At 39.4% G+C, this 15,399-nt stretch overlaps 1 protein-coding gene across 1 annotated transcript in view; it reads right to left on the reverse strand.

Annotated features, from left to right (window-relative positions):
• LOC126262470 (protein kintoun) overlaps window positions 1-15,399 on the reverse strand; it is a 97,804-nt gene that overhangs the window by 61,320 nt on the left and 21,085 nt on the right. Inside the window, exon 2 of the mRNA XM_049959134.1 lies at window positions 4,443-4,706. Coding sequence (XP_049815091.1) covers window positions 4,443-4,706 — 264 coding nt within the window. The remainder of the gene's footprint in view (window positions 1-4,442; window positions 4,707-15,399) is intronic.

Genomic DNA, 15,399 nt, shown 5'->3' on the forward strand with positions numbered 1-15,399 from the left:
CCCTCTGCCAGTCAATGGAGAAGTATTGGGAAAAAGGAAAGGATCTGATAGCAGTGTTCTTGGAAGGAAAGGATCTGACAGCAGTGTTCTTGGATTTGGGAGAAAGCATATGTCAGTGAACCAAGACGGAAAAATATGGGAATTCTTGAGGAAACATAATGTTCCTGATTCATTAATTTAAAAAGTTCAGATACTGTATGAAGGTTGTTAAAGCAGTGTACAAGTAGGAGGTGGATGATCAAATCATGCTGGAAGTTCGTAAAAAATGGTTTAAGACAAGGAGAGATGTTCAGCAAGGCAGTTCACTTTCCCTGTTACTCATTGTTACACTTATGGACACAATCAGGAAGAAAGTTAAGGAAGTAAAAAATGAAGATCTCAACACTACTGCTTTTGCTGATGACATCACCATCTGAGGTAAGGTGGGAAAAAGAGGTTCAAAGCAGATTTGATTACTAGAATAAATAATTTAAAGAATTCAAGCTGACAGTAAAAATAAGAAAGTGGCAATAAAGATGAGTAGGATATTCACATCTTGTAACATCATACTGGAAGGAAAGAAGGTTGCATGAGTGAAAGTTTCGTTATCTGGATAGTGTCATATCAAATGATGCAAGTTTCAAACAGAGTAGCAAAAGCATCTTGCTTCTTCCAGTAAGTACAAAACCTAATCTGGAACAATGGAGACCCCCTAAAAGCTGAACAGACAATGTATAAAACCTATCTCCTGCCAGCCAATCATGGTATATAGTCTGGAGAGTCAAGAAATGAAGTTCCTTAGGTCAGCTCTACAAAAAACCATGAGACACATAGCCAGGAACAAATGTGTAAGGAGACACCTACAAATGACCCTGACCATGGAGGAAAGAATGAGTGCTGCAAGATTGAATGGCTAGGTCATGTAAAGTGAATGCACCATACTTGAACTCCACATAATCAGTATTTGGAGATGGAGGTACCAGGAAAAAGACCGATTGGACAGCCTAGAATGAGATGGGGGAGATAAGGTTAATGATGATCTCAAGAAGAGAGGAGTAACATGGGATACAGTGGAGAGAGAAAACCTATACCAGGGTAGAAGTCAACAGGTGCATATCATTCACAAAGTTCTTGTCCAGCTTGCTGAAAATAAATCTTTATGATGAAGATGACATACTGGAATTTACTGAAGCAGGTGTCTGTATGTCTTATCTATATGACTCCAGACATGGAAGAACAATGTTTCTGTACTTATGGAATAACCAGGTAACATGAAAAATAACAATAATTACTGCTTCTTCATTTATCCAGTGTCCGGAATGATGTTATAAAAAGAAATGTATTAAAGATACATTCACAGTGAGTTAACATTAATAAAATATAACCTTCCAGCACAAATATATCACAACCAGCACTTTTTCCAGTCTTCATACACCCCTTTAAGTCAGCAACTACAAAGCTGTTTAGGCATTGAACCAAAGGCAATTCAACTACCTATGTTGTCCCAAAATGATGTCCTTTCAGACTCATTTCAGTCTGAGGAACAAAACAAAGTCAGGAGAAGCCGAATTATAACTTGAAAGAAGTTAAGGCCAATATCTTATAACACATTACTGTGTCAGAGCACATTTTGTTCTGACAAAACTAGATCCAATAAATGAGATAACACAATTTCAGAGACTTAACTGGACTGAAGTGCTGAGAGAAAATTTGTACCAAGGAAGGGAGTCAAACCTGGGTTTCCTAAACCCTACTTACTGGACAGATGTGTAAGCCACTAATCCTTAGTCTATGTACAAAAAGCATATCTTTATGAGACCAGTAGTCTCTGAAACTGTGTCATTTCATTTGTGTAAGTACCTGCACATGTGTTTCAGGCTGGATCCCCCCATTTGCATTCGATGCTAAGGTGCTACTCCAGAACTTTGAGAACCTCAGCAATTATGTTCATGTATACAGGAAATCTGAAGTAGACTGGGACAGCAGTGAGAATTCAGATTGGATTGACGAGAAAGGTGGACCAGGGTAATCCATGCACTTCTGTGAGCTGCAGTGCCAAGTTGATTTAGTGGCTAATGCACCTGCCTAGTAAACGTGAAACATGAGACCCAGGTTTGATTCCCAGCCTTTGCAGAAATTTTCACTCATAACTTCAGTCTACATACATAACAACTAGACCCAACAAACTTTTCCCTTTCTTTTTTCTTTCCTCCAATGTGTAGGGGGAATAAGTTATGAATGTATTATAAGAATCTAATTTTTTTTCCTTTGATATGTAACAGTTAGGAACACGTATTATTGAAAGATGATGTTATTAGATAACTGGGTCACACTCTGTGAACAATGTGGTGAAACAGCACATACGTGCAATTAGTAATAACTATTTGCAGAGAGCAGCAGCAGAACAAGAAAGAATAAATCTGGAAAGCTGAGTATCCAATTTTACACATTCCTCAAGGATTTTTTTATGAAGGAGACGTTATTGTTTCATTGCAAGAGAGCTGGAGTTTTTGAAATACAAATTTTGCAAAAGGTCTGAAAATGTGGTATAGAGATGTAAAGATAAACAGTATTTGTTGTATAATGTGAAAATTGTATCCTAGGTCTGTTTTATTTACTTACATATCAAAATTTTACTAAGTCATATTTCCAATTTGTAATAAATATTAAATAATATGCAAACAATGCAAAGTCCAGGCTGGAACAACAATAATATTATGAAAAGGATACATTTCTATTCACCATATAGAGGAGATGCTGAGTTGCAGACATGCACAACAAAATGATTGCTATACCTTTAAGCTTTCAGCCAAAAGGTCTTCTTATGAAATAGAAAACACATACACACAACAACTGTGACTGGGGACACATGAGTGGAGCAGAGTTGCATGTGCACACTCTACTTTGCAAGAGGGCCCTTTGGCTGGAACCTTAAATGTATAGCAGTCTTTTCACTGTGCCAGTCTGTGGCTCAGCTTCACCTCTATACGGGGAGAAGCTATCCATATTTTTCATAATATTGTTGTCAAACGATATACATTCATTTTTGTTTTAAGGTAGGTGCATTTAGTAATTAATGTTTCAAATAAATTAAAAATTTATACTTTTTTAAACTCTGTCTTGAAACTGAAAATTTTCAACCAATGCACCTTAGGTCCAATGAAAAAACTTAAGTATAGCTGAATAACAGTTCCTTGAAATACGACATCTTGCTGATGTAGAACAGATGGACTATAAATAAAATAAGGTCACATTGCACCCTTGTGACAGGAAATTTGACGAAATTTCCAGTGCAGTTGTGATTTCAAATGTCATATGTTCAACTGTAGCTGCAAGAGTCCTGAGTTCAGAGAAACTCAATAAGTAAATGTAAACTCTGTCCACAGGTCCTGGTGGGCCCATCAGTACCAACTGACCATCCATGTCATCCTCCACCAATGGCATCACTGGATGCATTATTGAGGGGTGTGGGGTCAGCACACCAATCTTCCGGCTGTTGTCAGTTTTCATTATCTGGAGCCACCATTACTCAGTCAAGTAGCTCCTCAATTGGCATCACAGGGCTAAGTGCACCCCATTCCAGTCCTCCCACCAGAAAAAAGTCCCCAGCAGTACCAGGAATCAATCCCAAGTCCTCCACATGGCAGTCACTCACTATGACCACTCAGTGATGGAGGCAGATGAAACTTGGTGAAAATGGCTCCCAATTATTTTAACACTGTTTACAGTACCTCTAATGGCCTGGCAGACTACATAACGAATAGAATTGTTACAAATTAATCATGATTTCTGCAGAAACATAATAACTGGGCTCTACAGTTGAAATTATTCTTCTGTTGGACAGTGGTGCAACTCATCATGTGTGTTAAACTTACAGCATGGATTATTGAAGCTGAAGCAACATCAACATCAAAATAACACTTGAAGACAAAAATTTTCTTTCAGCCCTGAAGCTAATTGGACACAATCTGTAAGGTTATATTTATTGCAAATGGCACCAGCTGAGCTTCCTACTTGTGTATACACATTCAGTGAGATCATTAATCTAAGTGATGTTTCCCCATTCCTCTATAAAGACAAACCTCCAGTGCTGCAATGGGACGTATTCGGAAAGCTGCAATATGCATTCCGAGCCAATTCCAGTAAGCCATCCAACAACCAAACTGTATCATAATATGCACTGTAATTCTGAAAGAAGAAGAAGAAGAAGAAGGTCTCAGGTGGTACAGTACTGTGCACTGTCCTACTTGGCTATTTTAAGTGACAAGACCTTTCTCCTCATCCTGCAGTAATATTGAAATACCTGCACTTAGCTGTTTCAAATAAATCATTCTCCCCAGGGTTTATCTGGATAGCTTTATCTATAGTTTCAATATTTGGATCAGTGTATACTAAACAATAACCATAGATTTTCAGAATGTCTGGTTTTAATAAAAGTTACTTTATGATCAGAATGAACTTACAAGATCCTCTCCACTCGATTCAGAAAATGTGCGACTCTTTACAAGAGGTGGCTGCCATTTCTTATTCACAGCTGGGACTGAAGATACATTGTCTGAATTATAATCATCTGAGTCACCCACTTTCAGTTCTTCTTGGTCTACATCTGAGCTTCCATGACTGTGATTCCTCTCATCTGACTTTATTTCCAGAAGAAGTGAAGTGTCACTAGCTTCTGTCACTTCAGCCTGCAGATAGCTCTCAGGTTCTTGATGGCAAGCATTTTTCTGCAACACAGGAAACAATAAAAATTTTTGAAAGATTTAGTAAACACATATATCGGTTCCCAGAAACAGAAAACGAAATAAATTGTGCAAATACTACTACTACTACTACTACTACTACTACTACTACTACTTCAACACAAATCTGTAATCTACACACAGCAAAAGATTTACCAAACCTTTACCTACAACCATTGTTCTTAAAATTTAACTAGGCTTAAGATTCTCTGGTACACAATATCCTTCACAAAATGATTCTCCAATTTTCACAGTGTCACGTTATTTACAATATATTGTGGCAAAAGTCCTAAATAGAAATAATAATGTGGTTTAGTAAAATGAAATTTCGTCAGTTAACTAGCTTCTACTACAAATTCATTACAGTGTTGATGACATTCTCAGTTGTTCTACACTAACATAAACTTTGAATGTTAGAGTACATGCCGATTTCACGATAATGGAGTGCCACATATGTTATCAATATCCAACGTCACTCACACATCAACCTAATGTATCATTTACCAATTTATGGGAATATCACTAAACCTATTACAGAAAGCCTTGGTAAACATTAAACTTCCCCAAGGTTCTTATTTACTTCAACCATGAAAGGTATTTAGACCTATTAGGAATATTTCTTTTCAGGAACTGAATGGTGAACTCAGAAACACAAGAATTTTTTAAAGCCTTTGATAGACCTGGAAATCAAAGCAAATTTGAATATCAGAAAGGGTTCATGCGTACGTAGTACATACATGAACTGGTTGTTTGCCAAGCTATATTCTCAAGTTACACTACAGTTCTTCATTTGAGAGAGCCCAGTGGCAGCAGCCACTGGGGAGAAAAATCAATTCAGCTGCATATAAAGAGACATCACAGAGGATACTCAGGAGCATTAAAAACCAAATACAGATGTTTTCGTTAAGTGTCGGTCTGTTTTACAACACTTCTGGATTGCATGCCAATGTTACAACAAAACAACTTCAACTATTCAAATGGAATGTGGTCGAACACCTTCCCTACATTACAGATGTGGCAACATCTTTTGGACGTAAAAAAGGGGCTGAACAGGTAGGATTACACTTGTTGTGTCTCCTTCAGCCTGATGTCTGAACTGATGCAGCTCCATGCACTAGTATGTACTTCATGGAGTGACTTGCATGCCTCAGTGACACAGATAGCCACAGGGTAGGTGCAATCACAACAGAGGAGTATCTGTTGGGGGGGGGGGGGGGGGGGCAGGCAAATGTGTGATTCCTGAAGAGGGGCAGCAGCCTTTCCTGAGGGCGTGCAGCTCTACTGTATGATTAAATGATGATGGCATCCTCTTGGGTAAAATATTCCACAGGTAAAATAGTACGAATCTCTGGGTGGGAAGTACTCACAAGGGAAACTGCCTATCACTTCCCCTCAAATTTAGTGGTAAGAGAGCCTAGTGGACTGCCCATCAAAAACTGAACACAGATCAAGCATGAAAACAGGAGGAAGGTGTACTGAACTGTGAAAAAAGAGCAAAACAGAAATGTGAAAAAAACTCAAAATAGAAACAGAGAACAGTCCTATCTCAACAAGTACAAAACTGAATGAAGAAGAAAAGTGATGGAATCATGGATAAGGAAGCACAGTGCTGGACTCTAAAGCAAACAAGCCATGTTCAAAGCTCCCCTGTGCCCTTTTTTATTTTTTATTTTTTTTTATTTTTATTTTTTTTTTTTTTTCCTTCACTGTTCGGTGTATTCAAATCTGTGTCTGTGTTGCCATGTAACATCCATTTGCAACAGCGAGGCGAAAGGAAGCGACCTACAATGAAAGCTAATTCTGCACAGCCATTCTATTATAAGCCAAAAGGAAGTGGCTTTCGAATTGGAAATGGGAACATTTGATGAAAACACAACAAGTCAACTGAATCGTCGACCGGAAAAGATGTCTGCTATGTCATTGATGACATTAGTGGCAATGTGTGTGTCACATGATAGGAATCTCTTATAGATGCACCTAACTAGTGTGCCTGGTGAGTGAGATATGCCTCCTTGCCCAATATAGGTGTTTGTTTGAATGTGAATGTGATCACTCCCAACGAAATGATGAAAACATAGCTTGTCAAATAAGCTGCAACAAATGAACCAACAGTTTCACAATCACACAGTTTCTCTGTGGAATGTTAGCTCCCTTAATTAGGCAGGTAGGTTAGAAAATTTAAAAAGGGAAATGGATAGGTTGAAGTTAGATGTAGTGGTAATTAGTGAAGTTTGGTGGCAGGAGGAACAGGACTTCTGGTCAGGTAAATACAGGGTTGTATACAAAATCAAATGGAGGTAATGCAGGGGTGGATTTAATAGTTAATAAGAAAATAGGAATGTGGGTAAGCCACTGTGAACACCATATGGGTGCATTACCATAGTCAAGATAGGCACAAACCCTACCTGCGACAGTAGTACAAGTTTATATGTCACCTAGCTCTACAGATGATAAAGAGATTGAAGAAACATACGATGAGATAAAAGAAATTATTCAGATAGTTAAGGGAAACAAAAATTTAATTGTGATGGGTGACTGGAAGGAAAAATAGTAGGTGAATATGGACTGAGGGAAAATAATGAAAGAGGAAGCCACCTGGTAAAATTTTTCACAGAGCCTAATTTAATAATCAAACATTTGGTTTAAGAACCATGAAACTAAGCTTTACACATGGAAGATACCTGGATTGCTTATATGATGGTAAGACAGAGATTACTGAACCAGTTTTTAAACTGCAAGACATTTCCAGGGGCAGATGTGGATCCTGATCACAATTTATTGGATATGAACTGTGGATGAAAACATGAAATTGCAAAAAGACAGGAAGTTAGGGACATGGGACTGGATAAGTTGTAAGAACCAGAGACTGTTGAGAGTTTCAGAGGGAACATTAGGCAACAGTTGACTAAAACATGGGAAAGGAAGACAGCAGAATATGAATGGGTAGCTTTAAGAGATAAAATAGTGAAAGCAGCAGAGGATCAAATAGGTAAAAAGGCAAGGCCTAGTAGGACGCCTTGGATAACACCAGAGGTATTGAATTTAATTGATGAAAGGAGAAGATATAAAAAAAATGCAGCAAATAAAGCAGGTGAAATGAAATATAAATGTCTAAAAAAAGAGACTGAGAGAAAGTGCAAAAAGGCTAAGCAGGAATGGCTAGAGGACAAATTTAAGGATTGAAAAGCATATTTTACTAGGGGAAAGGTAGATACTGCCTACAGGAAAATTAAAGAAGCTTTGGAGAAAAGAGAACCAGATTTATGAATATCAAGTGCTCAGATGGAAAACCAGTACTAAGCAAAGACTGGAAAGCTGGAAGGTAGAAGGAGTACATAGAGGGTATATACAAGGGAAATGAACTTCCAGGCAATATTATAAAAACACAACAGGATGTAGATGAAGATGGGATGGGAGATATGATTTTGTGTGAAGAATTTACCCGGGCAGTGAAAGACTTCAGTCAAAATGAGGCCCTGGAAATGGACGACATTCCATCAGAACTATTGATGACCTTGGGTGAGCCAACCATGACGAAACACTTCGGTCTGGTGTGCAAGATTTACGAGGCAAGAGAAATAGCCTCAGACTTCAAAAATAATGCAATGATTCCAATTCCAAAGAAAGCAATTGCCGATAAGGGTAAAAATTACAGAACTATCACTTTAGTAAGTCATGGCTGCAAAATACAAACTTGAATTCTTTACAGAAGAATGTAAAAACTGGCAGTAAGAAGCCAACCTCAGGGAAGATCATTTGGATTTTGGAGAAATGTAGGAACATGCAAGACAATACTGCCCCTATGACTTATCTCAGATGATGGGTTAAGGAAAGACATACATTTATAGCTTTTGTAGACTTAGTGAAAGCTTTCAAGAATGTTGACCGGAATACCTCTTTGAAATTCTAAAGATAGCAGGGGTAAAATACAGGGAGCGAAAGGCTATTTACAACTTGTATAGAAACCAGATGACAGTTATAAGAGTCAACGGGCATGAAAGGGAAGCAGTGGTTGAGAAGGGAGTGAGGCAAGGTTGTAGCCTATTCCCTATGTTATTCAATCTGTACACTGAGCAAGCAGTAATAAAGGAAACAAAAGAAAAATTTGCAGTAAGAATAAAGTTCAAGGAGAAGAAATAAAAACCCTGATGTTTGTCGATAACATTGTAGTTTTCTCACAGACAACAAAGGGCTTAGAAGAACAGCTGAACGCACTGAACAGTGTTTTGAAAGGAGGGTATAAGATAAACATCAACAAAACCAAAACGAGGATTATGAAGTGTAGTCAAATTAAAGCACGTTATGCTGATGGAATTAAATTAGGTAACGATAGACTTAAAAGTAATAGATAAGGTTTCTAATTTGGGCAGCAGAATAACTGGTGATAGCTGAAGTAGAGGGGATATAAAATGTAGACTGGCAGTGGCAAGAAAAGCGTTTCTGAAGAAAAGAAATCTGTTAACATCGAATATAAATTTAAGTGTTAAGAACTCTTTGCTTAAAGCATTTGTAAGGAGTGTAGCCATAACTGGAAGTGAAGAAGCCATGTATCAAAGCGAAATATGAACAAAAGTTAGACATGAAGAGAATAGAAGCTTTATAAATGTGTTACAGAAGAATGCTGTAGATTAGATAGGTAGATCACGTAATTAATGAGGAGATACCGAATAGAACTGGGAGAAAAGAAATATGTGGCACAACCTGACTAGAATAATGGATTGGTTGACATTCTGGGACATCAAAGGATCACCAATTTAGTACTGAAGGAAGTGTGGGATTGGGGGAGAGGAGGGTGGAATAATAGAGGGAGACCAAGAAATTAATACAGTAATCAGATTCAGAAGAATGTAGGTTGCAATAGTTACTGGAGACGAAGAGGCTTGCTCATGACAGAATAGCATGGAAAGCTGCATTCAACCAGTCTTTGCACTGAAGACAACAACGATGACGACGACGACGACAATGACAAACTCTTCAATAGTTACACAATCAATGCATCTAATACTCTGGGTTAGTTTTTTGCACGTCCTGTGGATCATATTCACAACAACAATGTAATGTAATGCAATTTATTGTGAATACATAGAAAGAAGGATCCTTTATTGTATGATTATATGATAGTGGAACAAACACTGGTTGCAGTTACTTCTGTAAAATATGTGGGAGTATGCATGCGGAATGTTTTGAAGTGGAATGATCATATAAAATTAATTGTTGGTAAGGTGGGTACCAGGTTGAGATTCATTGGGAGAGTCCTTAGAAAATGTAGTCCATCAACAAAGGAGGTGGCTTACAAAACACTTGTTCGAACTATACTTGAGTATTGCTCATCAGTGTGGGATCCGTACCAGATCGTGTTGATGGAGGAGTTGGAGAAGATCCAAAGAAGAGCGGCGTGTTTCGTCACAGGGTTATTTGGTAACCGTGATAGCATTACGGAGATGTTTAGCAAACTCAAGTGGCAGACTCTGCAAGAGAGGCGCTCTGCATCGCGGTGTAGCTTGCTGTCCAGGTTTCGAGAGGGTGCGTTTCTGGATGAGGTATCGAATATATTGCTTCCCCCTACTTATACCTCCCAAGGAGATCACGAATGTAAAATTAGAGAGATTCAAGCGTGCACGGAGGCTTTCCAACGGTCGTTCTTCCCGCGAACCAGACACGACTGGAACAGAAAAGGGAGGTAATGACAGTGGCACATAAAGTGCCCTCCGCCACACACCGTTGGGTGGCTTGCAGAGTATAAATGTAGATGTAGATGAATTATGACAGGGAATGTGTCTATAGTTGTAGAAATAAGATACATTTTATCTGTAAAAACATGGTTACTTGACAGCCATTTACATCAAAATAGACTTCTTTTTTTTCAGTTTCAATCTGCAACAAAACATCATAAATGTAACCCAACTAAATTTTGTCAGTTCAAAAATACATCTAGGGTGCAAAAGGAGCCGTCAAACAGAAATGATTTTAATTTGTTCTTAAAACTTCCATTATCCACCTGCATCCTTAATTAACAACGGGTGGGGGAGAGGTCAAATATTTTAATGGCTGCATATTTCACTCCTTTCTGTACAAGAGTAAGTTTACATTGTGGGTAGTGAAGGCTATTTTTGCCCATAATGTTGAATTTATTTATGCTACTATTCTTTTCAAAGAGCGCCTAGTTCTGCCTGAAAGAATCAAATGTCATGAATTACGCACTGAAAAGGGAATTAGTTTCAAAAAAGAAATTAGCTACTACATTTCTAAAGATATCCTCAGTACAGTTTCTCCAGTGAGGTTTGGCAGAAATTTGAAAATTTCTATGTAACCACCACCAAAACTTACTAGGCATCAGTAAAGGAGCCCTTCACAATAACAAGGATCCCAAAAATGGAGGAACACCCACACCAAAGATTCCACATGTGAAAAGAAACAATTATTTGAAGCTTGGCAAGAACTCCGATACAGATAGGAAACCTTACAAAGAGGCTAAGAAAATATTCTGTAGAACGGTTGACACTGAGAAGGAAAATATGAGTTCAACCTGTGTAAATAAATACAAAAAGGAAACACAGACTGAACAGCAATAAAGACTTCAAAACCATAAAGTACATCAAAGACAGCAATAGCACACTACTGACAGCTGATGAGGATATATGCAAAAGATGGCATGAATATTATAATCTTCTAATGAAAAGTTTCCATGACAGCCAGAGCAAACGAGCTGATAATATCTGGTCCTGTAAATGAAATCACTGTAGCAACAGGAAAACTACTATTATTCAAAATGAAAAACAACAAATCGAATGCACCACATTAAATACCTGGTCAAGTGTTGAAAGAACTGGAAGATGTTGAGGAGAGATGGCTCGTAAGACTGCTGAACATTCTGAAAAGCAAGAACATGCTGAACATGTGGAAAAGTGGTGCGCTAATTTCCTTCTACAAAAACAAAGGAGATGTATGTGACTGAAAACTAGAGGGGCACAAAACTAATGTTTCATACCCTTAAAATCTGGGAAAGAATCCTTGAAGACTGCCTAGCTTAACTTATATCATTAACAGAAAATCAGTTAGGATTCCCAGCAGGAAAGGGAACCACAGATGCTAATCATGCAATAAGATTTGTAATGCAAAAATCTTTCAGCGGAAACTCCAGGCTGGAATATCAACATGTATGGAAAAGACAGATTGCTAGTTACCATAAAGATGACACGTGAAGTTGCAGACAGGCACAATTAAAAGACACTTGCACATCAGCTTTCGGCCACAGCCTTTATCAGAAAAAGATAGGGAAACCCCACCTCACGTGTGCATGAGGTGGCTTAGTTTTGTGTGTGTGTGTGTGTGTGTGTGTGTGTGTGTGTGTGTGTGTCTCAATCTTTTTCTGCTGAAGGCTATGGCCAAAAGATAATTTCTAAGTGGTTTTTAATTATGCCTGTTTGGAGCTTCACGTGTCACCTACATGGTAAGTAGCAATCTATCTTTTCCTTAAATTGTTAATATTCAACTTATTACGTACATGTGCAATGACGTCTAAACTTGCTTCAAAAGTTCTGCAGCAATATCAACGAGCTTTGACGTTCATGTGGGTGCACGAAAGATCTGTAATTTCTTATTGTCTAATGTTGTAATTAATTATCTAACTGCAAAGATACGGAAACCAACACTGTAAAATCTAATGTATGCTGATGATTTAACCATTCTATCTGATAATAACTAGGAAGTTCAAGAGAACTTTGAGGAGTGCAGAAGGGAACTGGAAACAAATGTTCATGACGTGCAACTTCACCCACAATGCCAAAAAAACAACAGATATCGAGCTCGATAATGTCAAACTTCCAATGGTTAAACATTTCTAAGTATTTGGACTCATTAATAGCAGAGAACACATGGAGTTAAACAGGCATCACTCAAAGAATAACTTTTGGTTGGAACAAGCGACATTTGCTTTTAGCGGTTCTGTTTAATGCAAAAATGACTATAAAAACAAAATGTAAAATTTATAAAACAGCTGCAAGACTAGTGCTACAGTATGACAGAGAAGTCTGGCTCACTAACAAACACGGCATACAGTAGAAATGCACATGTTAGAATGAATAGGAGGAGTAACAGTGAAAGCAAGAATGTGCAATGAATTATAAGTGCTATATCTAAAGCCATCCCTTTAGTATCCCCACCAGTGGACACTGTGATGGGGGCAGATGAGCTGACATGGTTATTGAGGCAGAATAGTGCATACAACTGCCATAGCATGTAACTTGTGGTATGAGCAGACTCACTGCTAAATATGGGTATCTAATGGCATGAGCAAGTTGGGCGCGGCAGTTCTAACGCTGAGTTCAGCCACCAGGTATCTCGCCTTGTGCCTCATGCCATTTCAGTCTGCTTAGTCATAAGCCGCCCATGCCTGCTGTGTGTTGTTTTTATCCCAATGCATGTCTCTATGCAGTTTCCAACTTTCTGCTTCTTCATAGCTTGACTCACATGGCGATTTTTCCCTTTCTGTTTGCTGGGTTCTGTTCCCAGGCTTGTTACTGAGCCACCAACAGCCCGTAACGTACCTTGTGCCGACAATGTTGTTTAGCAGCACTGGCACACCTGTTCAGATACTAAAGTGGGGTTGAAGGATGTTCTTATGTGTATCATGTTTATGGTTCCCACTCCCACAGTGTTAATTTTGTGCCAATCCAGATATGGCATTTCTGCAATGCTGGGTGGGACAGTTGCGACTACAGGAGGAGGAGGAGGAGGAGGAGGAGGAGGAGGAGCAGCAGCAGCAGCAGCAGCAGCAGCAGTGGCGGCAGATTCTGCTACACCAGAATGCAGAATTGCTTCACACCGATGCCACACTGGTGGCGGGACAGATGCACGCTGTCCTGGTTGCACTGCCAGGTAAGGCATATCGTAGATCCAGTTGATAGAGCCACCTTGTTATCGTCCATTAGTGCAGTTTATACAAAGTTGTGCAATATTTGAAGTGCTCCAGAGAGCCTGGGAAACTCCTCTTTGACAAACTTTGTTGGCTACTTAAACAATATTTTGGATGTCAAATCCATGTACTGGTGGTGGTGGCATGGTTGCAATTTAACCAGCTCCAAAAGCAGCCCTAGCAGTCATATGCGGCCTGGATTGCCGATTTGCAGGTTTTCTTGTGCATGTATTGTTCTGAGTGTCACGTGTGCACTACCACACATGAGGACTCACTAATCAGGGTGTGACTGTCCAGTTAATATCTGATCCCGACGTCTAATCTAGAGCCTTCACCGTGTTGGAATCTTCTTTAGCCAACATTGCCCAGATTATGGAATCACATGAGCTAATAGAGCAGCAAGGGATATCCTTTCCCAACAACTGGCAGGTGATGCAATTAGGTGTGCACACTAAGCAGCCAGCACTGCCTCATGGAGTTCCCCAGGCGGCAGCCTTACCAGGTACATTCCATTACATACAAGTAACTGGAATGCATCTGATGGCAGCATTCTGTCGAAATGCATCATGCTAATTACATATTATTACAAAATTGACTGAAGCAGTAGAAATTATTTCACAAAAGTTTATTTCATTGTGAGGACTCTACAGAAGAGCAGCATTTACAAAACTTGCAGACTGTTTACCAACACCTTCTGAAGAATGGCCTTCATCATATGTCGGAAAAGTGCAGAGCTTTCTCCCAAAAAGTGCAACTTTTTGGCACTTGCACATACCAAATATGGCTTCATCCCTACGGCTGAGCACGTCAAAGTCATCATCAAACTGCCCGCATACAAGAACTTGATCAAGCTCCAGTCTTCTTCCCACTGAATGAATGGGCGAGCCCTCTTTCTCAATAATTATTGCAATGACATTTGTTACCGCTCCACCATAGAGCATGCAAATACTGATGCATTAACATAGCCACCAGTGGGGCCCAATCCAGAGCTCAGTTGACAATAGGCTCTCACATTTGCATTGGACAATACTTTGCAGCACACCTTGTCTGATTTTCTGCTGACAGCACAAGATGTTGCCACCACCACAGTGCTACCCTATTTTCCGAAAAATCATTTCAACTGTCCAGGTGGGTTGGCCAGAGCATGTCTCTCCAGACACGAATCTGAAGTAGTGCAACATCATGTCTACTGAGCTGTATTTGATTAACACATTGAACAACTGGTGCAGGCTTGTGGAGCCTACAGAACCAGGCTGCACTGCCACACCAGTTTTCCCATTGGTTGGTCCTAGAGCAAAGGACACACTTCAATTACGCAGTTCCATTTTTGGGCAGCATGTGGATGCTGGTCGTCAATGCCCTGTCAGATTCCCTGTACATAGCCGAGCTTTCCTCCACATTGTTGACTGCTGCTTGTTGGTCTTTTTGCCATCGAGGAATTCCCCAGATCCTTGTGTCCGATTAAGGTCAGTAATTTGTGCTGCACAAGTGAAGGCTTTTGTGTTTGCAATGGTGTCCAGCATCTGACTACTGCCCCATTTCAACTGATGTCTTAACTCAAAGATGGAGTGCTTCATGTGTATTTCTAAGACCCAAATGAAGAGGTATGTGTGTGCCACTTCCCACAATGGTGCATTGCTGAGGTATCTGGCTCCATACCAAGCAATGCCAATCAGCAGATGCAATCTGATAGAATGTTTGCATAGGCACCAATTACAGGGTCTCTTGGACTTGGTGCAGCCTGACTCAGCATGTCCCGGACAC

The sequence above is a fragment of the Schistocerca nitens genome, chromosome 1 (assembly GCF_023898315.1).
Source record: "Schistocerca nitens isolate TAMUIC-IGC-003100 chromosome 1, iqSchNite1.1, whole genome shotgun sequence".
Taxonomy (NCBI): domain Eukaryota; kingdom Metazoa; phylum Arthropoda; class Insecta; order Orthoptera; family Acrididae; genus Schistocerca; species Schistocerca nitens.